At 43.6% G+C, this 26,922-nt stretch overlaps 1 protein-coding gene and 1 long non-coding RNA gene across 2 annotated transcripts in view; one reads left to right on the top strand and one right to left on the bottom strand.

The window, feature by feature from the left end:
- Window positions 1-8,503, bottom strand: part of LOC127548942 (vomeronasal type-2 receptor 26-like) — a 65,214-nt gene extending 56,711 nt beyond the window's left edge. The window contains exons 1-2 of the mRNA XM_051976630.1: window positions 8,378-8,503; window positions 6,001-6,228 (exon numbers count right to left, since the gene is read on the bottom strand). Of these exons, the coding sequence (XP_051832590.1) occupies window positions 6,001-6,228; window positions 8,378-8,503 (354 nt within the window). The remainder of the gene's footprint in view (window positions 1-6,000; window positions 6,229-8,377) is intronic.
- Window positions 8,504-9,688: 1,185 nt separating this feature from the next.
- Window positions 9,689-12,014, top strand: LOC127546377 (uncharacterized). Its single transcript, XR_007950030.1, has 2 exons — window positions 9,689-9,783; window positions 11,653-12,014. It is a non-coding gene; the product is annotated as an uncharacterized LOC127546377 (long non-coding RNA).
- Window positions 12,015-26,922: the final 14,908 nt, after the last annotated feature.

Below are 26,922 nucleotides of genomic sequence, written 5' to 3'. Positions count from 1 at the left end.
GTACCTCGCTGCTCTTTGTAGCCGGTTGGCAGGACAGCTACCCATCCATACAGCTATCGCTGCTCTGCAGAGGAAGGTGGTAACCTCCTGCCCCGAAGGCAAATCCCACAGGCTTTAAAAATGAGTAAAAACAATTAAAAGGCCAACCAATAGCTTCTATACAGAAAGAGAGCAGCTTTTCAACCCTGAAGAGACTAATAGCAGACTGTCCCAAGACAATTGTTGGTCCCCAACACAAAAGGATCTCCTAGAAGAGACTATTAAAAACCTTAAAAGAGAACTAGAAGAAAAATGGGGAAAAGAAAGAGAAGCTATACAAGTGTGGCTAGAAGCTGGAAAATGAATGGATGCCCATCAATTGGAGAATGGCTGGGTAAATTGTGGTATATGAATGTTATTCCATTTGTTTCTAAGAACAAAACCAGATTTAAACAAAAAAAAATGATCTCCCACCATAGGACTCAAGAGAAGTAGAAAAAGTTAAAAGGAACTCTTGAGCACTGTGTTTCTGTTGTGAATATACATAAAAACCACATGTATCATTTGATTTTACTGATGTAACATAAAAAAGGGAAGTAGAAATGGAAAGGGGATAGTGTCAGAAAAAGGGAAAAGGGGAGATAAAAAGAAGGAAACTACATGTGATGATGAGGCAAAGGAAACCTATCATATGTGAGGGAACTTAGTGCGGGGAGGAACATTTTGTGAATCTCACTGTCATCAAAGTTGACTCAAAGAGGAAATAGGGAAAAGGAAAATGAGTAATAAGGGAAGGGTTCAAGAAAAGGGAAGGGTTTCCAAGAGAGGAGGGAGGGAGGGATCCTAAAGAGGGAGAGCTATGTAACGCAAGTGGGACCCTTAAGATTAATACTAAAAAGTGTAAGGGAGTAAGGGGGTAAGGAGAGGCAAGAAAAAAAAGCATAATCTGGCGATAGTAGGATGGCAACCTACAAACCACAAAACAAATAAGAAAGAAATTAAAGTGGTAAATAGAGTCGGGTTAGATATGATAGATCTTTGAAGAAAACTGAATGGTGACAGAAAGGAGTATACTTTCTTCTCAGCAGTTCATGGAACCTATACAAAAACTGACCATATATTAGGACATAAAGACTTCAGAATTAAATGGAAGAAGGCAGAAATAGTAAATGCTTTCTTTTCAGATCATGATGCAATAAAAATGACATTCAACAAAAAGTTAGGGGTAAATAGACCAAAAAGTAATTGGAAACTAAATAATCTCATCTTAAAGAACGATTGTATGAAACAGCAAATTATAGACACAATTAAAAATTTCACTCAAGATAATGACAATGATGAGACATCATATCAAAATTTGTGGGATGCGGCCAAAGCAGTGATAAGGGGAAATTTTTTATCTTTAGAGGCTTACTTGAATAAAATAAAGAGAAGATCAATGAACTGTGCTTGCAACTTAAAAAGCTAGAAAAAAGACTAAATTAAAACCCCCCAATCAAATACTAAGGTTGAAATTTATAAAATTAAAAGGAGAAATTAATAATATTGAAAGTAAAAAAAAACTATTGAATTAATAAATAAAACTAAGAGTTGGTTTTGTGAAAAACCAATAAAATTGATAAACCTATGCCAAATCTGATTAGCAAAAAAGAAAGAGGAAAATCAAATTGTTTTTCTAAAAAATGAAAAGGGGAAACTTTCCACCAATGAAGAAGAAATTAGAGCAACAATAAAGAGTTACTTTGCCCAACTCTATGCCAATAAATTTGATAACCTAAGTGAAATGAATGACTACTTCCAAAAATATTGGCTTCCCAGATTAACAGAGGAGGAAGTAAATTGCTTCAATAGACCCATTTCAGAAAAAGAATTAGAAAAAGCTATTAATCATCTCCCTAAGAAAAAATCCCCAGAACCAGATGGATTTACATGTGAATTCTACCAAACATTTAAAGAACAATTAGCCCCACTGCTATATAAGCTATTTGAAAAAATAGGGAATGAAGGAGTCCTACCAAATTCCTTTTATGACACAGACATGGTACTGATACCTAAACCAGGTAGCTTGAAAACAGAGAAAGAAAATTATAGACCATTCTTCCTAATATATATTGATGCTAAAATCTTAGATAAGATATTAGCAAAAAGACTACAGAAAATCATCTCCAGGATAATATACCATGATCAAGTAGGATTTATACCAGGAATGCAGGGCTGGTTCAATATTAGGAAAAGTATCAGGATAATTGGCCATATTAATATCCAAATGATCAAAAATCATATGATCCTCTCAATAGATGCAGAAAAAGCATTTCATAAAATCCAACATCCATTCCTACTAAAAAGCACTTGAGAGTATAGGAATAAATGGACTTTTCCTTAAAATAATCAGTAGTAACTATTTATCAGTAAGCAGCATATATAATGGGAATAAACTGCAACCATTCCCAAAAAGATCAGGAGTGAAAAAAGGTTGCCCATTATCACAATTACTATTCAATATTTTATTAGAAATGCTAGCTTTGACCATAAGAACTGAAAAAGAGATTAATGGAATTAGAGTAGGTAATGAGGAAACCAAACTATCACTCTTTGCTGATGATATGACAGTATACTTAGAGAATCCCAGAGATTCTACTTAAAAGCTATTACCAATAATCCACACCTTGAGCAAGTTGCAGGATACAAAACAAGCCCACATAAGTCCTCAGCATTCTTATATATTACTAAAAAAAATTCACCAGTTAGAGTTACAAAGAGAAATTCCATTTAAAGTAAGTACTGACAGTATAAAATATTTAGGAATCTATCTGCCAAGGGAAAATCAGAAACTATATGAGTAAAAGTCCAAAACTCTTTCCACACAAATAAAGTCAGATCTAACCAATTGGAAAAATATTAAATGCTCTTGGATTGGGCGAGCAAATATAATGAAGATGACAAAACTTTCTAAACTAATCTATTTATTTAGCACTATACCAATTAGACTTCCAAAAAAAACTATTTTAATGACCTAGAAAAAATAACAACAAAGTTCATAAAGAAAAACAAAAGGTCAAGAATTTCAAGGGAATTAAAAAAAATCAAATGAAGGTGGCCTAGCTGTATCAGATCTAAAATTATACCATAAAGCAGCGGCTACCAAAACCATTTGGTATTGGTTAGGAAATAGACTCGTTGATCAATGGAATAGGTTAGGTTCAAAGGACAAAATAGCCAGTAACTTTAATAATCTAGTGTTTGACAAATCCAAAGACCCCAGCTTTTGGGATAAGAACTCAGTGTTTGACAAAAATTGCTGGGAAATTTGGAAATTAATATGGCAGAAACTAGGGATTGACCCACACTCAAGACCATACACCAAAATAAGATCAAAATAGGTTCATGACCTAGTTATAAAGAATCAGATTATAAAGAAAGTGGAAGAGCATTGGATAGTTTACTTCTCAGACCTGTGGAAGAGGAAGGAATTTATGACCAAAGAAGAACTAGAGATCACTATTGATCACAAAATAGAAAAATTTGATTATATCAAGTTGAAAAGTTTTTGTACAAACAAAACTAATGCAGATAAGATTAGAAGGGAAGCAATAAACTGGGAAAACATTTTAAAAGTCAAAAGTTCTGATAGAGGCCTCATTTCCAATATATGTATAGGGAATTGACTCTAATATATAATATTATATGACTATAATTTATAAATCAAGCCATTCTCCAATTGATAAATGGTCAAAGGATACGAACAGACAATTCTCAGATGAAGAAATTGAAACTAGCCATATGAAAAGAGGCTCCAAGTCATTATTCATCAGAGAAATGCAAATTAAGACAACTCTGATATATCACTACACACCTGTCAGATTGGCTAGAATGACAGGGAAAGATAATGCGGAATGTTGGAGGGCAAAACTGGGACATTGATATATTGTTGGTGGAATTGTGGATACATCCAGCCATTGTGGAGAGCAATTAGGAATTATGCTCAAAAAGCTTTCAAACTGTGCATACCCTTTGACCCAGCAGTGTTGCGACTAGGCTTATATCCCAAAGAAATTTTCAAGAAGGGAAAGGGACCTGTATGTGCAAGAATGTTAGGCACAAGGTGTAGGAATAAGGTAACATCAATGTGATGATATAAGAAAGAAATTAAAGCTGGAAAACAACTGCAATGGGAAAAGAAAAAGGGGAAGTAAAATGAGCTAAATGACATCATTCAAAGAGGCACACATGGCCTATTACAATATAGGGAAAAGAGGGAGAAGTATGAGCATTGGTGGACTCTTAATCTCCTGGGTTTGGACTCACAGAGGGAAAATCCTACATATTTTATTACATACTGAAACTTTTTTCACTGTCTATAGAAGTAGAAATGGGACTGGGAAAGAAAAAAAAAGAAAGTTATTAGAAGGAAAGCCAGAAGTAGAAAGGAAAGGGATAAAGAAAATGGGAAGTGACTGAAAAGAGGGAGGGCATATTGCGGGATGTGAGGATCAGAAGCAAAACACTGGTGAGGAAGGAAAGGGTGAAAGGAGAGAGAAAAGTATAATGGGAAAAACATCAATTGCTGGGAAATAGGGAGTTAGTAATTTTAAGTGCGAATATGAATGGGATGAGAACTCCCAGAAAAGAAAAGTAGAGAGCAGAATGGATTGAAGGCCAGAATCTTCAATATATTGTTTGCAACAAACAAATGCGAAGCAAAAATATACATACAGATTAAAGGTAAACAGTAGAACAGAATATATTATTCTTCAGCTGAAGTAAAAATAAAAGCAGGAATAATGGTCCTGATCCTAGATCAAGTAAAACCAAAAATAGATACAATTTAAAGCAATAAGGAAGAAAACAAACTCTTACTGAGGAGTACCAGAGATAAAGAGGTAATATTAATACTAATGAATAGAACCCGGTGAACATTTTACAAAGTAATGAGATTATAAGAGGGTCAGCTGGGATGGACTTGTTTCATTTCAACAATGAGATGGCAGAACATAATTCTAATAGACTTTGGTCTTGGTTGTGAGTGTGTGTGTGTGTGTGTGTGTGTGTGAACTGAGATTAAGTGACTTGCTCAGGGTCACAGTGTTCAGTGTCCAAGACTGGATGTAAACTCAGCTCCCCCTGGCTCCAGGATCGGTGCTCTATTCACTGTGACTAAACAAGATGTGGTGTATATAATAGTGAGAGAATAGCGATGTGCTATTAGACATGATGAACTGGTTGGTTTTAGAAAAACAGGGTAAAAATAGCATGAAATAACAAAAAGTAAAATGAGTTGAACTAGGAAAATACTGTTCACAGTAACAGCGATGGTTTTCCAAGAACACTTTTGAAGTCTAAGTCATTTTGTGTGCTATCACTTCTAAAATCAATGACAAAGGACAGATGCAAGTATAAATAATTTACCTGGAAAGAGAGATAGAACATGGATACTTTTGTTTTACACACAAACATACACACACACACACGTTCACACACACAGATAGACAGATACACAGATACATTTTTTAGGGGAAAAGTAAGCAATGTGAAATGGAAAGTTAAGGTTATATATTCAATCCTCTATATTGTGCTGCATATAAGCTAAAGGCTTTTGCATTCTTTCCTATATTAGTTGAAAAGAAAGACAAATTAAAATATATTCATGCCTGCTTTGGAAATGGCAAAAAATGGGAATATGAAATGGTATTATATTTATAGATATCTATGTGAATACATAGATATAAATTTACATATATATGTATATATGCAACAAAATTTCTCTGTGTTTAAGAATATACCTATGTAGACGTATATAAATATAATAAAGCATAATAATGCTGTAAAAAATGATAAAGAGGATTGCTACAGAGAAAACAGGTAAAACACGCATGAATTTATGACAAGTGAAACAGAACCAGGGCTTACAGTCTATCCATTTTGCCACCCAGCTGCACCTGTCAGTAATGGAGAGTACACCACATAAGTCAAGGATTGTTCCTCTGTTTAGGAGCATAAAGTAACATTAACAATGTGTCTGACCTTTGAACTCCATGCGTCCCACACTATGACATTTGCACAAATTGTAAAATCTTGACCGAGCTGAGCTTCTGGGATAAAGTCCCCCACATAGAGAACATGACCATTACGATAATCGAAGTATATGTAGTTCATAAGGGCATAGTGAGCCTCTGTGCGTCTGTTCTCATCCACAAACACCTGCTCACCAACAATATTCTCAAACTGGATGTTCTTGAGGTAGGAGTGAAGCTGAAAAAGAGGAGAAATGCTCATCCATGAGCGGTACCCGAGGGAAAGGCAATTGTATGCGAGATTTTATGGAGTCTCATGCTCTTATTTTCAGGTGGGATCAAATCTGAATTTCTTCTGGGACATAGAAATGACCCTCTGACACCCGCAGGGTTGCCTGCATCTCCTAGGTTTGTCGTTTCAGTTTCACACTCATTGTTTCTCACCCCCTTTATTTTATTTATTGACAAGGTCTCTCTAATATGTTCCCCTCCTGTTCTCTGCTCCTGGAACATCCTTATGACTTCACACCCAGATTATTGCAACAGCCTCCTGAGGGATGCCTCTGACTAAACCTCTCCTGTTCTGCCCTCCCTCCTGCCTTGGAAGAGATTGTTCTGATGTTCAGGCCAGACCATGGCTCTCCCATCCTTGATAATCTGAAGTGGTTTTCTCCCATCTCCAGGATTAACTATCAAACCATTTGTGTGACATTAAAGGCACTTGGTGTAAAGCAGGAGCTCAATTCAGCAGCCACTGAATACACAACACTCCAAGAAACAGCACAAGTGGCAGCCATTGCAGGAGTTCTTGGACCACACATGGTAAGAGGTTGAAGAGCTTGTCAGAAGGCATTACAAGGGTCTCTTTTAAAGCACTGGGCTAGAACTCAGTTGCTTTGCTAGGACCCAGATCGAGCACACCTTCCTGGCTCACAGTTTGAGAGTGAGGAAGAGAACTAGCACATGACAACATTTAGCAACAGTGGAATATGGATCTCCTCACAATTGCAGGGCAGGAAAAAGTGCTTGTGGTAACTCACAGAACAGAATAGAGGTCGGGACATTAATAAACACATCTCTTCTAAGATCAGACAACCTTGGAAGAAGTGAAATATCCAGCTCCCTTGAAGAATCTCTGAAAATAGCTGTACAAACTCCTGAAGCTTGGGCCATTGGCTCTTTTACCCTGGAAACAGGGCACTACTCTAGTAAACAGGTAAAGTCAAATAATCGCCTGGGGAAATTGGTAAACAACAGAAAATAGAAAAATACTGTGATGAACAGAAAGATGAAAAATCCACACTAAGAAGAAAATAACAAAGTCAAAACTCTTTTATCAACTAAATCTGCAACATAAGTAAGAATTGGTCTAAAGTCACAGAAGGCTTAAAATTTTTCAAAAGGGAGGTACAGACAGAATTATGAAGAGAAATGAGAGAGATGTAAAAGAAAGCAGAATAAGACAATAGAGGAAAAAATGCTTTAAAAATCAGAATTATATAAATTGAACAGAAAATATAGAGGACCACTGAAGAGAATATCTCCTTAAAAATTAGAACTAAGAAGGTAGAACTGAATGACACCTTGAGAAATAAAGGAAAAAGCCAAAAAGAAAAAGAATGGAAAACAATATGCAATATCCCCATAAAAAATGCTCAACTGGAAAACAGAGAGAAGAGAGAGCATTTAACATTATGAGATTACACGAGTTCTACAATGAAAAAGAACATGGATTCTATCTTTCAAGAAAATATCAAGTAAATTTCTCTTGTATTCTAGAAAATGAACGTAAAATAGAGTATGAAAGAAGCCACAGATCATCTACTGAAAAAGATCCCCAGAGGAAATCACCAGGGACATTTTAGCCCAATTCTAGATCTCCAAAGTAAAGGTGCAAATAGTGCAAGGATGCAGAAAGAAACACATCTATATATTGGAGCTACAGTCAGGATGACAAAAGAGCCCTCATTTTCTTAATTGAAAGATCAGAATGCTTGGAATAGGATAAATTTGCAAAAAAAAAAGGATCTGACTTAAAACTAAGAATCACCTACCCAGAAAACCTGAGTTCAGTCCTTCAGGAAAAAAAAGGGGTTCCCAATGAAATAAAGGGCCTTCAAATATTTATGATAAAGAAACGTCCAGAACTGAATTGGAAATATAAAATGTAAGCTTATTTACATCTCTAAGACTCTAGAAAGAAGTTTAATTTTAGTTTTATATGCAATTTGACAAATATTGGAAACCAACAATAAAATCATTGAGGAATATACAATCAGAATCATTTTAGAAATTGCAAAGTCTTCAATGTCTTCCGTGTCCCACTTCTTGCTAAAATAAATATTCAAAAAATCATCACTAAAAAGGTACCACACTTTCCCTGTTACCTGCCATGGATGAGGCAATGCAGATTCTTCATTTCCCAGGGATCTTTTCATCAGTATTTCATGGAGAGCCCACGCCACAGCATAAAAAGCATTGTAGATGTTGTAACTCAAGGTGGATGTTGACATTCGCACAGGGTAAAAAGGTGAATATTTCATGGAGGCATTTGGTAAATATAAATCTTGCTCTGGGATATCTGGTTGATCTGAGCATTTCAAAGGTGATGGCCTATATTCTGTAAGAAGACAAAACCTCTTCTTTAAAGGAGATAAAAAATCCGAGATAAAACTCTCAAACCCAGGTATTGGAGTAACCAAGTGTGCAAAGAAGAGAGAAGCATGGAAAGTAAAACCATAATGGTACAAGGCTCTTGTTGTAGTGTCTGAATGAAATGTGGCAATCCACACCTTCTTGGTTGGAAATAAGAATCCTGGTGAGGTTCTCATAATCGTAAATGATTCTGTGTCAGCATGGATGACAATGACTTTGACTTCTGAAATTAGGATCCTGGACTTGGAGGCCTCAGAGGTTTCACTCTGTTTTCTGTCACTTAGAGGGATCTTCTCTGTGAAGGACACGCAAACTCTATTCTTTTTCATTTCCTCTCTCATTTCCCTGAGGAATTCCTCCCCTCTCATATCATCAAAGACAACCAGGCCTATCCAGTTCCATTGAAAATATACCAATAAGCGGACAATTGCTCGGTGAAGAGAAGAGGATTTGGGGGCCATCTGATAGAGGGAAGGAAACTGGACTTTGTCAGCAAGACTGGGATCAAATGGACCATAAGTAATCTGGATGAGAAAAAAAATACGGATGAGCAGGTGCACGCTGCTGCTGAGAGAGCTAAAGTAAAATATACTTCTTCAAACTGGCATATTTATTGTTAGAAGAAAATTTTAGATTTTATTGTAAAGTTTATCATCGATGACAATTTCTCTCTGAAAGTCTCTCCATTTATCTCTTGAAATGTATTGTTTATTCTCCACGAGACATCAAAACATCTGTCCCCAAATTTGTTAACCATGACCACAATCTTTGGCAAGAATATTTATCTCGTTGACAAAAAACAGATATTCATGGACTTCATTAGAGGTTGATGAAAATTCAAATTATCTATGACAAATAGTGTTTCAGATCTGAGGGTCAGATATATACCCACACATCACAGTAGGAAAGAAGCTGCCTGATTGGCCAAGGAGACTTATTCAACTTATCCTGCCATGTTCTCTCTGATCAGAATCAAAGGAAAATAATCCCATATGGAAGTCTAGACCAGACTTCCTTCTATTTTATTATCTGGCAACAAAGATGCTAGATGAGCTCTTTCTCATGATTCCCTCAATTAGAGAGTTCAGGCATGTTTCCACAAGGACATCTAGAGTTAATTCCTATGCTCTTTGAACCTGTAAGTTTTTGTTTTTACTATTCTCCAAGTATATGGTCAGGACTATTTATAGTTTCAATGTGAGTGAGACACCAAAGATCCCAATGGGTTTTTCTCCAAAGACCTTACATATAGAATCTGAAATATTGGACATTAAACAAATTATAGTTAAATAATGTTAAATTGTAGTTAAATAATCTTAGGTTCAATCAATCTTTAAAATAAGAAATGTGGATATAAATGGAGAGAGGCTTCCAGTCCTTCACCCTTTATATGCATAGTTCCATATTCCAAACGGACCTCCATTTCCTTTAAATGAAACGATCTAAATTTTCATTGTTTCTCTTCCATGAAATCATCCCTAATTTTCTTCTTGTTTCTGAACACACAAAGCAGTCACTCCTCTGACTGACCAGTGACAAAGTTCACTAAGCAGCCAGCTGAAACTACAGTGCTCAGAGAGGTCGCTTTTCAGTTTAGAAAACATGAGGTGCTTTCTGAAATGTCGTTCCTCACACCGTATGTTTCTGCTTTCCTTCTGTGCCCATTCATTGTTAGGTTCCTCTTTGAGAACAATGTCAGGAATGTTTTCAAACTCTTGTACATTCATAAATGTACTCATGGAGTTCTTAGGGCAGCTGTGTGGACAGGCTTCCCAGGGCTCCCCCAAAACAAGCACAGTATACATCAGTGCTCATGCTCAGTTTCCTTTTATAAATAATTCTCATCTCAATAATCTCTGGACTAATAATATTATGATTATGAAAAATGAAGCTCCTAGAATGAGATGAAAAAGCCTGAAAGATCATTCAACTTAAAGTCAAGAATGGTAAGATCTAATCAGTTTTCTTCCACCAGTGAATTGTGTAGTGTTGAGTAAACACTTTAACTTCTCCAATCATTATTGAAGTTATCTGTGTAATGGGCAAATATCACTAGTTTTGCTTTCAGATACTTTCTTGGGTTGAAAACTAACTGGCTTCTTGTCTTACAATAGAGTTGATATTGCAGGAGTTATTCAATTTCCTTGAGGATGAAAACAGCGGCTTTGTTCAGTCATTAGAGAGTTAAAGTGTTCTAAGAAGACCTGAATTAATTAGTATCACAGTCAATCACTAGCTGCATGATAACAATTTAAGTTTTCTCAGTCACAGTAGTCTCCACTGTAAAGGGGAGTTAGACTATCTTCATTATGAGTTTATTGTGAAGATCAAAAGCAATGCATATGTAAAACAATTTTTTAATTTTTAAAGGTACACAGAGATGCATTTTATTTTACTGCTGCTGCTCCTGCTACATCTACTTCCAATACTACTGCTCTGACTACTAGGTTGTACAGAAGAAGAGACAATCTATTAGGTTCTATCTCATTCACCTGGGGTAAATGGTAGAGGTCAAACAGGGTCCCCATCTGAACAGAGAGAGCTAACGTGGCTCCTCCAATGACAGCCACAACCTTTCCTCCCTTTCTGCAGTTGTAATTAGGGATGCTCTGGTTTGTTCCAGACAGCCACCACAGGTAGCTCTCTAAGGTCCTTTCTTCAGTGGAATAGATGTTGTACATATTGTATCCCAGGGTAATGTTGGGCAACAGTTTGGGATTTCTGTTAATCTCATGTAGAGTGAAGGAAGGCATGAAGAGTTGCTGGTAATTGGTTTCAATAGTTCTGCTGAATTAATGGTAAACGTTAAAAAAACATTAATACAACCTTCACAAATAATTCATTTCAGAAGAGGGACTTTCCCAACATTTAGTTAAAATGAAGGATTCTAATAGCTGTTTAGCTCCTTCCATTTGAATTCAATCTAGCCTCTATCCATACACATTGTTCCAATATTCTTTTCTTTTTGTAATTTGTAATGTGAGGACTACTGGCTCTCTGTCCTCAGGTAACTGCTTGCTTGAGCCATTCACTCATTCCACAAGAAGACATGGATAGTTGTTGACTCTAGAAGCTTTAGAGTATGATGGGAGGAAGAAATAAGGTGCTGTGACTTATATTCAATTTGCATCAAATTATCATCAGTGCTGACAAGATGGAGGCCTTACCTTCTGCATGGAGTGCCATTCTCAAGATAAAAATCAAATAATTCATAAAACATAAAAGGGCATTTGATTTAGAACAGGATTGTAATTTAATGTTTCAAAGTGGTTGGTGAACTTTCTCCCTCTAGGTCAAACTTCCCACTTTTCCTAGATGATGAACAACAAATAGAATAAAAAGAAGCATACTGAAGCATTAAAAGAATAACGAGTAAATCATATCATTTAATGACCTTGTTTTTTAGACAAAAATATACACAATTGTTATAAAATATTTATAATTTATGACTGTTGATTCATAGAGAATTTTTGTTTGTAACTACAAAGAAAAATTTAAGTCAAAAAAGAATCCAGAGGGATTCAATAATGACACAAGGCTACAACAAGTTTCAGAAAAGAATTCTTATCTGCCAGAGAACCATTCAGTGAAACTCATGGTGTGTCTTCAACAAGCAGAGGGCAGAGTAAATAGCCGATCAGCTTCTCTGATGTGATGGAGGAAAATGATCCAGAAATCGGTGGAGGAAACTGAATTTTTTTTACTACAGCGCAGACTTACAAAAGGTTATATTTGAGTGTCACACGGCTATATACTGAGATCCTGCCATGTAAAGGAGGGTTTTGCAAAGAGAGTTGATAGTGACAAACCATAAAACTAAGACCTAGGCAGCAGCAGGAAGGTCAGGATGCCTTGTCAAAATCCCAGAAAGTAAACATGCCCACCTGTCCCTGGTTCATGCAGTTAAGGAAGAGTTAGCTTGAGAAAGTAAAAGCAGCCCCTCTCACACCCCCTGGAGAAAACAGAATTCTCCAGACATCACTGAGAGGGAACAGGCATTTCCTAAAGCCATTTGCTAGTCTGAGAACTTGCTCCCGCTCCATTCTGCACCATTCTGTCTTTCCCAAATAAAGTCAAATTTCCCAGGCCTCAGTTCCAGGCTCCATCAGTCCCAATGTACTCAGTAGCTTTGAGATTCCCTAAGCTGGGACACGCTAATTTTCATGACGACATTACTTCATGCAAAAATAAAAAAAAAGAAAATAATGATAAATTCACTTACCCAAAGGAAGGAGTAACCATAAGATCGTATTTCCCGCTCATAAATGAGGTGGGCGGACTAGAATTATCCCTAACCCTAAATTTCCTAAAGAAGGGGTCCCCATGGCTGGGGAGGAGACACAGCTTCCCTTCCTGGGAACAGCCAGATTTCCCCTTGCTCAGGTTCTGCACACTCAGCAATGATTGTATCCTAGTTTAGAAAGGCAGCAGGGGCCCAAGCACTTCTGCTGCCTCGGGCCATTAACCCTTCACTATTTACATGAGGTCAGGATGGCCGGGAGGGGAGGGAGACAAGAGACTGAGCCTGGTAGGGAGGGAGAAGCCTGGGCGAGGCCTGTTTGATGGGGAATGGGAAGGGAAAGGAGGAAAGGGGGGTTTTCTTTCTTCAACTTTGAAGTTAAGGAGACAGAATGAAAGCTGCCAAGAAGAAACAAACAGTAAGAGACAGGGAGAGGGGGGAGCGCCCCGACTCAGACTGAGCAATGAGGACTTTTCCCACATCCTCGCAGTGAAAATGAGCACAGGCAGACAGAGAGACACTTACCGAAAAGCCCTACAACCATTGTAAGGAGGTCTCTGAAATTGCGCTGCTCCTGTTGTGTTGCTGGATTTAGGTAAGGATAGGGGGAGAAAGAAGCCAATCTCCACATCTCCAGGGATGTAATCCTTGTGTTGAGTGTCTTCGTAGCAAAACTGCCCAGAGCCTGGAAGCTGCAGCAACAGACACACAGCAAGGGAAGGAAGGAGGTGAGAAATCCTTCTCACAATGCAGGGCCACATCCCCCTGAACAGTAACCAGAGCTTTAACGCTGAGGAAGTGGAGCGACTGCTCATGCTACAGCCGAGTCAGCTGCTTGAGTCAGGGACTGAGGAGGGACTTTTCCCCACCAGCCACGACCCGTCTCTCTACAGGAGCCCGGGCTCTGATCTCCAGGTCACAGTGGAGGAAACAGAGGGACATTAGCCAGGTCCATGTGCAAGACAAGGACAATGGTGTGAGATGAGTGACCGTTATATACTTTCTCTCTGTCTCCTGGTACATTTATTTTTAGATAATGATGGGCTCCATTCCTCTTGTTCCATTTTCCACAGAGAAGTCTCAGTCTCAGAAGAATTCCGGGGACCAGACTGCCTGCGGCATCTCCAGCTGAGTCCCTGCGTCCAGGGGAAATCCTAAGTGCGAAATTATATTTTGATCTCTCTTTCCCCTGTTCCAAGTCAGGCTCCATCCCAGAGGTGCCTTTTGTAGGAAAATAGTTTTGTGACCTGAATTCAATCAATCACCTGTGATGAAGAAACCTCCTGAAATATTCTATTGTAGGTCACAAGATTTATTAAATCCTTCACAGATGAGAATAATCATGAAAAAACTGTAAATTTGTGGCCTTGTTGCTCATCCAGTTCCCTGCACCAGGGTCCGTGTGAGCCAGGTCTCCTGCTCAGGGCGCAGTGTCATCCATTTGGAAGAGTCATTCTAGAAAGTCCAGTGCTCATAGTTTTCCTCTGCTGGTGGTTCTCACTCTTTATGGAGGATTATCACATCCATCAGTTAGAGATGAAAGGAACCTCAGAGGTTCCTCAGTCCAGGATTTTGATGACAGATTTCCACTCTCCAACCACTAGAACAGAGACACCTGCAGGCCCATCTTCCCCACCTGAGAAGGCAGAAATCACAGGATCTACAGATAAATCTTTGTACTCAGGGCATTGGGAGCAATGAGTTATGAAGTTGCAGGAACATTTGGAGGAAATCTTTCCTGAAATCTCCACTTTACAGATGAGAAATGACTCCCAGGAGATTAGAATGACTCCTCTGCCTTTATACAATTCAGAGCAGAGCAATCCTGAGATTTTACCCAAAGCTAATTCCCTTCCTACTCCCAACCACTGCCCTTAGATATGTTCCCCGGGGGAGTTCTTGCAGTCTGAAACCCTTTGGACCAAAGCTTATAGCTCCATCTTTGAGCCCTCCAGTCTGAGGGAGAGGGACCCGAGTGGCTGAGATGGGGCCCTTTGCTCGGTGATTCCAGTTGAAGAGATCAGCTCAGTCCTGGGGGAAGGGATGCTGCTGCTCCTGGCAGTGAAAACCAGTCAGAGCTGTGGGAGAAAAAGGAAGAGAATCTAACATGAAATACTTTGGTATATCTGCCTTTGCCTATTGGATCCCAGGCCATCTTCTCACCCTGATTATCTACAAGAAGGCAAAGGATCCTATAGCCAGACCTGGCAGGGACCTCAGAGACCTTGTGATGTTGGTTTGGTCCCTTCCTTCTCTGCATCTTGGAAATGGGCCCGACAAGGTTCAGGCATTTTAGTCAGGTCTAATCTTCAGTGACCCCATGTTGAGGTTTTCCTAGAGGGCTTTGCAGCTCCCCCTGCACCTCCTTTGATTCACGAAGTAACTGAAGCAAATAAGGTGAAGGACTTGCCTTGGGTCACAAAGTGATTCCAGTAAGTGCCTGAGGCCAGATTTGAACTTGCCTCCTGTCCCCTGACTGTCCCTGTCCCATCTGAGACCCTTCCCATGGAAGATCCACTTTTGGCTCTTCGGGGAACTTGCCCCTCACATGGGGAGGTCAGGGTCCTCTCAGGGGCTCATTCTTCCCACTTTGGAGCAAATCTCAGGGAAAAAGAATGTTAAAACAAAGCTTTTTTATGAAGTAGGGTCTCCTTAAGTGCTCCAAGCAGAGGAAATTGGGGGAATGAGGGGGGCTTCCGTTACACACAAACACACACACTCACATACACACACACCCAGAGACACACAGACACACAGACACGCTCACACACACAGACACACACCCAGACACACACACAGACACACACCCAGACACACACACAGACACACACCCAGACACACACACAGAGATGCACAGACACACAGACACACACACACACAGAGACACACACACACACTCACACACACACAAGCAAGCAAACATTGCCTGGGACATTTTGTGAATAAAGAACCTATGATAGAGACCAGTTGCTCTTAATGACTCTGTTTCCAGGAGGATTAATCCGGGATCCTGCTGGGAGCCCTTTGGGCAAGGAGACTTCAGGCAGCCCTCCCCCTCTGGCAGGGAACTCCTGGAACTGCCCAGGACTTTGTTCCCTTTCACTCTGACCCTCCTCAGGCCCCCCTTTTAGCTGGGGATGTTGGGATGAATTTCTGGGAAAGACGAGGTGGGACTGAACCTCCGGGTTCTGAGGGGACCATTGCGGCCCATCCAGAACAGTGAGGAGACCACGGCCATTCTGGCTATAAAGGGGAGCACACGATGCCCAGGGGGACGGGCAGCAGGGCAGCTGTTCCTTTCCTTCCCCACAGAGAAGGCCCAGCGGGCAAGGGCTCAGAACCAGGCATCTGGGGTGCGTCTCATCAGGGCCCATCCTCCTCCCTGGCAGGGAACGACTTTCCGGGCGCTGCCTCCCCCGTGATCCCAGCTCCTAAAACAGAAGGAAACGGAGACTCCCGAGGGCTCAGGGCTGCCCGTATCCGGACCCCAGATCCCTGCATCGATGGGAATAATGTACAAGGACAGGCCACGTTGCCCCTGCTTTGCCAGGGCTCCCTAAGCCCCTTTCCATGGCCTTGAGGCTGAATCCCTCCCTGGGCCTCTTTGCCGTTAGAACCCGGGACCAGGAGCTCTCAGAGCTCTGCTGTGGCCTTTGGCTCCCACACTGATCCCCCAGAGGGAGTTCTCAGCACAGGCTCCTTTGATCACCATCATTTACCCCCGGGGGGGTCCCAGCTGATCCCTGTGACTGGCTGAGATCCCTGACCTCCCTGAGCCTCTTCTGGAGCAGGAGGGGTCGGACTCAGGCCCTCTGAGGGCTCCTGGCTCCAGGTCCAGGATCTGGTGCAGCCTCAGGCAGAACAGGGGGGCTGTGGGAGGGGCCCAGGGCTCTCCATGGTCCTGCCCAAGTCTGTTGTTCTCTGACCCCTGAGCTGGGAAGGGAGAGAGCCAAGCTAAGGGGGGAGGCAAGGGCTGAGTCAGGAGCTCCAGGGACGCCTGGCCTGGAAGGGGCAGCTCAGTGGGGCAGAACATGGAGCTCAGGCCTGGAGCCAGGGAGACCCGAGTCCCACTGCAGCCTTAGGCACCTGCTGCCCGTGGGAGCCTGGGAAACCCCTCTGATTGCCTCAGTTTGCCCTGATGTAAAATGGGGTAATAATAGCACCTAACTCCTGGGGGTGCAGTGAGGTCAAATGAGGCACTTGTGCAGCCCTTAGCCCAGGGCCTGGCTCACAGGATGTGCTGCATAAACAGAAGTTATTAGTATTAGTAGTAAATGAGTTAATATCTGTCAATGGCTCAGCACGGGACCTGGCACATAGTGGGCACTTTATACAGGGCAGTTACTATTGCAGCGCGGGAGAGCAGGCCCGAGGCGCCAGGACATTCCCCCACACTCGCGTTTCCAAGGGTCCGGGGACTCCCTGGGACGTGGGCTCGTTCTAGCCGCTCCCCAGCCCTGGAGGCCTCCTCAGGCTGGGACATTCCTTCTGTGTATCCCCCAAAGCTGGAGAGGCCTTCGATCCCCCCTCACACATTTATTAGACACCGAGTAAGAGTGACAGCCCTCACCCTCTGGGTTACACTCCCCTGGGGGAGATGGAACATGCCCAGAACTGAAGGAAGGAGGGGCAGCGGGTGGGGCAGTGGTGAGAGCCCCGGCCCTGGGGTCTGGGAAACATCTTCTAAGATCAAATCCGGCCTCAGACATTTCCTGTCTGTGTGATCTTGGCCAAGTCACTGTTTGCCTCAGTTCCTCGTGTATAAGATGAGCTGGAGAAGGATATGACAAAATACCCCAGGATTACTGCCAAGAAAATCGGAAATGGGCCAGAAAGTGTGGGACGTGATTGAAAAATGGCGGAACAAGAAAACCAAAATAAAGCCAAAGGAGAATTGAAGTAGGAGGGGAAGGGGGATGGAAAAGCATTAGTTAAGCCCCTACTGTGCGCCAGGACCTCCTGTATTCAGGACAGAGAACACCCCTGGGGAGCAGAGGAGTCTCCGGGAAGCTCGAGGCACCTGAGCTAAGCCTCCGGAGCTCAAAGGAAACAAAGTGTGTGTAAGAACATATGTCCACGTGCATTTATACAAGTACGTACACGTACAGGGACACGTATATACACACAGGGGACTTTCCTCACCTTAAAGGGCCAAAAAACGCCATTTATTGTTGTTGTGGTGGTTGGAAATCATTCCCATCATCCCCCTCACCAGAGGGAGAAGAGGCTTCTGGGAAGGAGCAGCCAGGAAGGGGGGAACACGGTGGTCCCGCAGGACCTGGGGCTCGGGCAATGCCTGGGGAAGGGAAGGAAGGCCTAGAAAATGGAGCTGGGAAGGCCCCAAAAGTGGGGGCGAGGGAGCCCTGGGGTTCTTCCTTTAGTTCCAGGATAAAGAGCCCGCTGAAGGCCCAGGGCATTTTGGGGGCCCCACTTCCCTCCTTGGTAGATGCCCCTCAGCGAGAGCCCCGCTTCCTTTGCCAACGAGAGGCCTTCCCTGGCCCTGGGCTCCACAGGGAGGGGACCGGCCCGTTCTCTGCACAATGAGTTAGGAAGCCTGAGATCCCCATCCTGACTCACCGTTGGATAATCTGGGGGACCCGGGCCTCAGTTTCCCTGGCTGTGACATGATGCACTTGCACTTCCCGTCTCCCTGGTCCCTTCTGGGTCTCCTTGGGGGCCCTTTCCATCCCTCCCCCTCCTCCTGCCTCCCTCCCCCACATTTTTCTGGGATGCTTTCACACTGGATAATCTTGGCTCCCGTGTGACCTTGACAAGCACCTTCCCTGCTCTGAGCCTCAGCTCCCTTGGAGCCCACCTGGCCCTCCACATCTCCCCCCTTTCTCTTCACTTGCCCCTTTGCCTTCTTCCCCTCTCCCCGAACGGGTCTAACTGAATGCTCAGGATTTGGGCCCATCCAGGCCGTGAGAGAAGCCTTCCAGGCCGGACAGGGCACAGACAGGCCCTCAGTTTGCCCCTAAGGCCTCTGGGGAGGGGGAGGCAGCAGGGCCCGTGTGCCCTTCTCTGGCCTGGCCTGGCTCGTGTCCTGTGGATGCTCTGCCCCCTCCCGAGGGACCAGGGCCATGTTTCTCTTTTAAGGGATGAGGCCATTTGGAGACAGGTTGGGGTCAGCAGCTGACCTGGGGCTGGACTCCACCCCAGGGTCCTCCCCAGACCTGACCCCCCTCACTGCCTCATCTCCGGCCCCGTGGAGTCCCCAAAGCTCCCACGATGGCCTGGACAACCGGCCCCTCCAACAGCCTGGGGAGAAGCTCTTCCCAAAGCAGGGAAAAGTTTGTTCTCCAGACTGAAGGGAGAGAAAAGCCCCTGGCAGGGGGTGGAAACAGGGAGCAGGGAGGCTCCCGGGGCCTCGAGCTCCCACCCTGAGCTAACCTGCACTTTCTTATTTTTCTTAGTTAAAGGACGCGCAGCTGAGCCTCCCACCAGGGACCCCCAAAGGGAACCCAGGGAAGCTCCTGCTCAGGGTCCCCGTTCATTACGGGGGATGTGGGAGCTCACACCCCCTCCCAGGTCCCAGCAGCTCCCAGGCCCACACTAGGGGCTGCTGTCCCCCTGTCCTGTCACCTCGGGGGCCTGCTCCGGTGGTCTGTGCCCAGGGGGGCTGGCTGGGATTCCCAGCTGTGCAACTTTGCCCAGAAAGTCCCTTCAGCCCCCCCAGCTGGGGCCTGTCCCCTGCAAAGTGCGGGGAAGCCTGGACAGCTCTCAGGTCCGGCCCAGCTGGCCATCAAGGCCTGGCTCCTCCTCGTTCCCTCCCCTTGTCCTGTCCCCTCACCCCAAACCCCCCTTACTTTACACATCCTTTGTCCTTTTCTTGGCGACCAAGTGCTTCCCCTTCATTTCCCTCCCGGGCTCTGGCAGGGGTCAGACTCCCGGGGCTTCCAGGCCTCCAGACCCCAGAGTGGGGCTCCTGGTTCTAGTTTCTCTGTCCCAGGCCTCATGAGGGGAAGCAGCCCCTGGGAGGGGGGGGAGGCAGCCATCTCAGGGAAGGTCGGCCCTCGGGTACTTAAGGGGCCTCAAACCCACCCAGCGGAAGCAGCCAGAGCCCCGAGGGGGAGCAGGGGGGCAGTGAGTGCCAGGGAAAGCCCCAGCAGCCCCGTGACCCCCTTCTGCTCCCAGGCTGGACTGGACACGGGCCAGGACCCGAGCACAGACATCTTTACAACGGCCGTGCTTCCAGGGGAAGTGACCCGAGGACAGAAGGCCTGGGGACACCGGGGCAGGGACCGGGCCCAGCTGCCGAGCAGGGTCCCTGACTCTCAGCCCTCAGTCCTTGCAGGGATTTGGTCGCAGGAACAAAAGTGCTTTTATTGGTGGCAATGGCAGGAGCAGGAGGCCTTCCCGGGCACCTTTGGGCCCTCTCTCAGCTGCGGGGGCCTCTCCCTCTGCCTTGCAGCGGCCCCTTCCCTTTGCTGTGTCCCCAGCATAACATGAGCCCCCAAAGAGCAGGGCTGTCCTTTCTCTCGGGACCCCCAGCTCTTTGCCCACAGGAAGCCCTGAAGAAATGCTCCTGTCCTTCATTCTCTCAGAGGAAGGCTGGCTACAGGACTCCCCCCAATCCCACCAGAGCTGCCCTTCGAGCCCTGAGGGGGAAAGCAGCGGGGGCTTCTGGGAAAGTGGGACTAGAGCAGGATTGTGGCCCCCAGTGAGGCAGGCTCTCCTCTGAGCGCCTCCAGTGCCCGTGGGAAGCCATAATTCGGGCCTTTCCAACTAGTTCACATACAAAACTTTGAAATCCTCCTTTTTCATTTTTTTGAGGAAAAGGGGACATACTTAGAAATACTATTTCTTTGCCCTAAAGCCCGGCTGCTGACTTTCTTTCTGCTTTATTACAATGTACAGAACCCCAGCAATCACCTTTCTTAGGGATATTGGATAATATTTATGCCCCCCGAACCTGCCATAAGGGGGTCCTTCCCTTCCCTCCCCCTGCTGGGAGCTGCCCACTCCAGGAGGGGCCATGGTCTCATAGCTGGGAGGGGAGCTCCCCGCTCACCCCGCACTGGGCCGGAATCTGACAGCTCACCTTGGGGAGACCCAGAGCCCCCCAACCTTGGAGAAGAGGGTCCCGAGCAGAAGGGGGGGTCATGGGGAGGCAGTTATTCTGCCCTTTGAAATGTTCCCTAGAATAGCATTGGGACACGGGGTGACTTTCTCCTCCTGCGTTTCCCATGCATGTGATGCCATCTCCAGGCACAAAGTCATGTTGGGGGGAGGGCGCGGGGGCGCTCTCACTGTGGAAATGTCTGCAGGAACGGCTTGGATGTAGATTTGGGTCCAGTTACATGAAGGGCGTCCATGGGAGGCTTTTCCTTTTGAAACTTTAATGGCGCCTTTTCCTCGGTCCCTCACACCTAAAAATCCCAGCACTGGGCCTGGTCTTGCTCCTCTCCCCAATCCTGCAGGGGCAGACAGGGCAGAGGTCGTGCAGAGCAGAGAGGCCCCTGCAACCTCGGCGAGCTCTGGAGGCTCTGACCCGGGAGAGAACGGCGTCCGTTCCATCCCGGAGGGGCCCGGGCCTGTCTGCACTGGGCCGGGCACCTTTCCCAGCACGAGCCCTTTCTCCCGCAGCTTTCCTTCGGTCTCTGCCCGGGGACTCACCCAGTGTCAGCAGGGCTGGACCACTGACCGTCCCATGCAGACAGGAGCCGGCCTCCCTCCCTGTGAGAGAGATACCACAGGCCCCTGCTGGGCCGGGGGCAGGACAACCTTTCCCCGGACATGTTGGGCAGCTCCGGACCTGGGATCCACGGGCAATTCCCAGAGCAGAAGCTGTGTCTCGGTATCTGTTGTACAAAATCCCTATCTGAATGGGCCCGTAGGACGTCATCCATGTCATGGACAATGCGTGCTCCTTTTCCTTTGGTTCTGACAGGAGCTCTGATTTCTGCCACGTTCTGTTGAAACATAGTAGGTGTGTTTTTATATCCTGTGGAAGGACTTGCTGTTGAAATCTTTTTTTAAAATAACTTTTTATTGACAGAACCCATGCCAGGGTAATTTTTTACAGCATTATCCCTTGCACTCACTTCTGTTCCGATTTTTCCCTTCCCTCCTTTCACCCCCTCCCCCAGATGGCAAGCAGTCCTTTACATGTTAAATAGGTTACAATATATCCTAGATACAATATATGTGTGCAGAACTGAACAGTTTCCTTGTTGCACAGGGAGAATTGAATTCAGAAGGTAGAAATAACCTGGGAAGAAAAACAAAAATGCAAGCAGTTTACATTCATTTCCCAGTGTTCTTTCTTTGGGTGTAGCTGCTTCTGTCCATCCTTGATCAATTGAAACTGAATTAGCTCTCTTTATCGAAGAGATCCACTTCCATCAGAATACATCCTCAAACAGTATCGTTGTTGAGGTATATAATGATCTCCTGGTTCTGCTCATTTCACTCAGCATCAGTTCATGGAAGTCTCTCCAAGCCTCTGTGTATTCATCCTGCTGGTCATTTCTTACAGAACAATAATATTCCATAATGTTCATATACCACATTTTACCCAGCCATTCTCCAGTCGAGGGGCAACCATTCATTTTCCAGTTTCCAGGCTCTACAAACAGGGCTGCCACAAACATTTGGGCCCATACAGGTCCTTTTTCCTCCTTCAGTATCTCTTTGGGGTATAAGCCCAGTAGAAACACTGCTGGATCAAAGGGGATGCACAGTTTGATAACTTTTTGTTGCTGTTGAAATCATAAGGAAGGTTCCTTCTCATTTGTGGAATGTGTTGAAAATGCAAAATACAGACAGTCTTCTAATCTTAAATGAATAAAAACAGTCCTTGCTGTCAATGATCCATCTGTGTCATTCCTAGTGATAACATTGGGTGAGGGAAGTCCTGGTTACAAGCTGCCCATAGATTCCATTCTATCATTAATATACAAATCTTTTCACTTTCTCCATTTTCCTGATTTCTTTTTTGTAGTGAATCTGGGGAATTCCATGGGCTAGTGGATTGCTTTATGTGCCCAGTGTGTAATTGTTGACAATTTTCCCAAAGGGCCTCTGTTTTTTTTTTTTTTTTTCATTTGTTAGGGATCAAAGATCCACCCATTTGGGATTTCTCCTTTCCATTTGATCTTAGGCCCCCGTGTTTTCATACATATTCTTTCTGGTCAGTGGCCCCTATGAAAATTTTATCACTTTCATCCCTTTTAGCAAATCTCTCCCCCATAAATGAACGGGGAATGTCTGAAGAACTTCAGAGTGGAACCGCCGTTCTTTATTCTCCTTTGCCCACAATAACCATTTAGCATATCTGTCTTGTAAAGGTTTGTGAACTTGTATGTTGGCCATGCTTGTGACCAAAAGCACTGTGACCTCACTGACTTATCAGCTCCTGTGTCCACCGACCCTTCAAAGAGTTTTCCTTCTATTTCCAACTATAAAAGGAGCCTAGAATCAGTTATCCATTGCATCCAGAACACCTCTTTTCCTGTACTTCCGGAACCTCTTAATATTCTCTTCCTACTCTTTTGTAAGACGTTATCAGTAACTGAACTATCCTTTCCTGCTTTTTTTTTTGTTAATGTCCTGTTGAGGAGCAGCAAGCGAGGTATACACATTTCCCCTTCAAATATCAGAATCTACTACTTGAGGAATAGCCATATTTGGAATATCGTATTCCAGGCTTTTCAATCTTTTCATGTGGATGCTGCTGGATCCTTGGTAATCCTTATTGTGGCTCCCCTATATTTGAATTGATTTTTTCTAGCAGCTGGCAGTATTTTTCTTTCGTCTGTTAGTTCTGGAATTTGGCCACTATATTTCTTGGTGTTTTGATTTTAGGGTCTCTTTCAGTTGTGATCGATGAATTTTTTTCAATTTCTATTTTGCCCTCTGTTTCTATAACTTCTGGGCAGTTCTCTTTCATAATTTCCTGGAAAATAGTGTCCAGGCTTTTTTTTTTTTCATCATATTTTTCAGGGAGTCAAATAATTCTCAGATTGTATCTCCTAGATCTATTTTCCAGGTCTGTTGTTTTCCCAAGACTGTATTAGACCTTTTTTCCCCATTGTTTCATTTTTTTGGTTTTGCTTGATGGACTCTTGGTGTCTCCTCGAGTGATTTAATTCCATTTGCTCAATTCTGATTTTCAATGAAGTATTTTCTTCACTCACTTTTTTGCATCTTTTTCTAATTGTCCAATTGAGTTTTTAAGTGTGTTGTTTTTGTTCTACGGAATTTTTTTCCATTTTGCCAATTTTATTTTTTAGAGAGCGATTTTCTGTTTCCAGTTCACTAATTCTATTTTTCAATGATTTGATTTCTTTATCCACTCTGTCTTTAAATGAGTGGGATGACTTCATACTCTCTTTCCAAGCCTCCCTCTCCTTTTCCCATTTTTCTTCTAGCTCTCTTGTGAGAGCCTTTTGAATTTCTTCTATGAGATTCATCTGTGCTGAGGAACAGATGATCTTCTACTTTGAGGATTCACCTGGAGACAGTCTGTTTTAGTCTCCTCAGGTTTTAGAGTCTGCTCTCTATCCATAAAGAAACTGTTGATGGTTAAGGTCCGTTTTAATTTTTTGCTCATTTTGTTAAATAAAGATCAAAGACAAACTAGCAAAGAAAAAAAGAAAAAACAAACAAATAAACAAAAAAGGAAACTGCTTTTTTTTGGGGGGGGTTGGGTGGTGTTACCCATCATCCTCTACAGACTGTTGGGGGGGGGGCGGGTAGCAGCGAGTCCCTAACAGGACAGTGATAGCTATGCTGTGCCTGTACTCTGAGACTCAGAGAGCGGGCTGAGACACTGTTGGGGAGGGGTGGCCAGGTCCTGAGAGACTCCAGCTGTTCAGGGTTGTATTCTTCACCCACTATGTTTTTAGCTTCTCTGCTTATCTTCTGGCTTGCTGCCAGGGCAAAGTATCCAATCCTGTAGCAAAGCTCTCCCCGTAGAGACTCCCCACTTTGGTCTGCTCAGTGATGAGCTGCCTTCCATGCTCTCGTTGCCACTGCCTGCCCTCAGCTTACATCTGATCTAAAACGGTCCCTGCCCTTGAGCAAAAACAGACCTTTCCAGGCAAATTTCAAGGATGTCTTCTCTTGGTAACAATTTGTGGGGTTTTTTTCAGTCAAGCATTAATTCACAGGCTTGTCATGAGAGAAAACACAGAGCTTAAGCAGCTGTGTGCCTCCTCTCCACCATCTTGGCCAGAAGTCCCTGAGGGATGAATTGAAAAAGAAAGAATAATTGGGGAAAATTTTGAACAACTTTCTTCGCTGCAGGCAGCTCTGCTCAAATGTTTAAAAGAATGAAATATATTAAAATATGAGCCAATTCCCCAATAGACATTGATTGATTAAAATATATATGTTGAAATGGCCTTAAAATTATGCAAATTCATTCCACGTAAAACTAACATTACTTGGCTTGAAACCAAAAAAGATTAAGAAAAAAAGGAAAAGCAAATTTGCATACAAAAATATTGATGTCACCTCTTTTCTTGGGGAAACAATTGTAAATGGAGGGAATTCTCATCAAACACAGACTGGCTGAAGAAAGTGTGGCATGTAATTGTGATGTAATACTTTGATGAATCTGTAAGTATGATGACCAGAAAAATCTGGAAAGGTATACATGAGCATATGAAAACTGAAATGTAATGTGTACAAAGTCAAGCAAAGACCAGGCAGGACTGGTCACTTGCAATGAACTTTGCTTTTTCAACAACACGATGGTCCATTCTATTCTGAACATCTTTATGATGAAACTGTTGAAGTTACATAGTCTGTAAAAATTTTATTTTTTAGAGCCCTTTTTATTAACCCAAGGAATCATGCATGTATATTTCTCAACATGACGTTTATATAAATATTTTATATAACTGCATGTGTAGTAATCTCACTGGTTCTGGAATTGGGGAAGAAAGGAGAGAATATGGAAGTCAAAGCATTAAAAAAAAGTTTAAAAATATTGTTTTACATGAAATGGGGGAAAATAAATTTATCAAATTAAAAAAAAGAAGAAGTCTTTCTCTTGCAACTCCTTTGATTCTTGTTCTGTTTGGTGTTATTTTCCCATGATGTCAGGAGAATCACGAAACATTTGGGAATAAAAATACATCCTAGTAACCCTGCACTGGAGGCCAAGATGGAGAAGATCTCCACGATCATCACAGCTTTCCCTTTGGAGCTCTGATATGTGGGGAGGAAAGAGACCCAGACGCTGCAAAACACCAGCATGCTGAAAGTGATGAACTTGGTTTCATTGAAGGCATCGGGCAGGTTCCTGGCCAGGAAGGCTATGGTGAAGCTGCCCAGGGCCAGAAAGCCCATGTAGCCCAGGACACAGTAAAATGCAAAGGTGGAGCCCTCATTACATGTGAGAATGATGTGCCTGGATTCAGAGTGTGTGTCTGCCTCTGGAAAGGGGGGATGGGTCCCCAACCAGATGGCACAGAAAAGTCCTTGAATTCCAGAGCAGATGAGAACCACACAGTAGGGCACTCTGGGATGAAGGAACATCCGCATCCTGCTCCCTGGCCCTGTCACCCTGAAAGCCAGAACCACTATGATGGTTTTGGCCAAAATGGAGGAAACAGCCACTGTGAACACAACTGCAAATACTGTTTGTTGGAAAAGGCAGGAAGCAGCGGTGGGACGGCCCAGGAAGAGCAAGGAGCAGAGGAAGCAGGAGGAAAGGGAGGTGAGGAGCAGGTAGCTGAGGTTCCTGTTATTGGCTTGGACTATGGGAGTGTCTTGGAATTTCACAAAGATCCACAGCACCAGGGCTGTGAGGAATGAGAATGAAACAGCTACAGTTGTCACTGCTGTCCCCCAGGGTTCAGCCACATCCAGAAAGGTCACAATTTTCGGAAGGCAGCGATCTCTCTGCTCATTGGGATATTCATCCTCTGGACACTTTTTACACTGCTCGGCATCTGCAGGAGACAAACAGGTACTTAAAGTTTACATTGAAATATTTCTCTTTGTTCCCACAGTAGAAAATAGTCAGGAGAGCTGCAGCAATTCCTTCTGCTTCCACAGGATTCAAAACCCCATTCTCTCTTTACT

The sequence above is a fragment of the Antechinus flavipes genome, chromosome 1, assembly GCF_016432865.1.
Source record: "Antechinus flavipes isolate AdamAnt ecotype Samford, QLD, Australia chromosome 1, AdamAnt_v2, whole genome shotgun sequence".
Taxonomy (NCBI): domain Eukaryota; kingdom Metazoa; phylum Chordata; class Mammalia; order Dasyuromorphia; family Dasyuridae; genus Antechinus; species Antechinus flavipes.
This window is presented reverse-complemented; position numbering and strand designations above follow the sequence as displayed.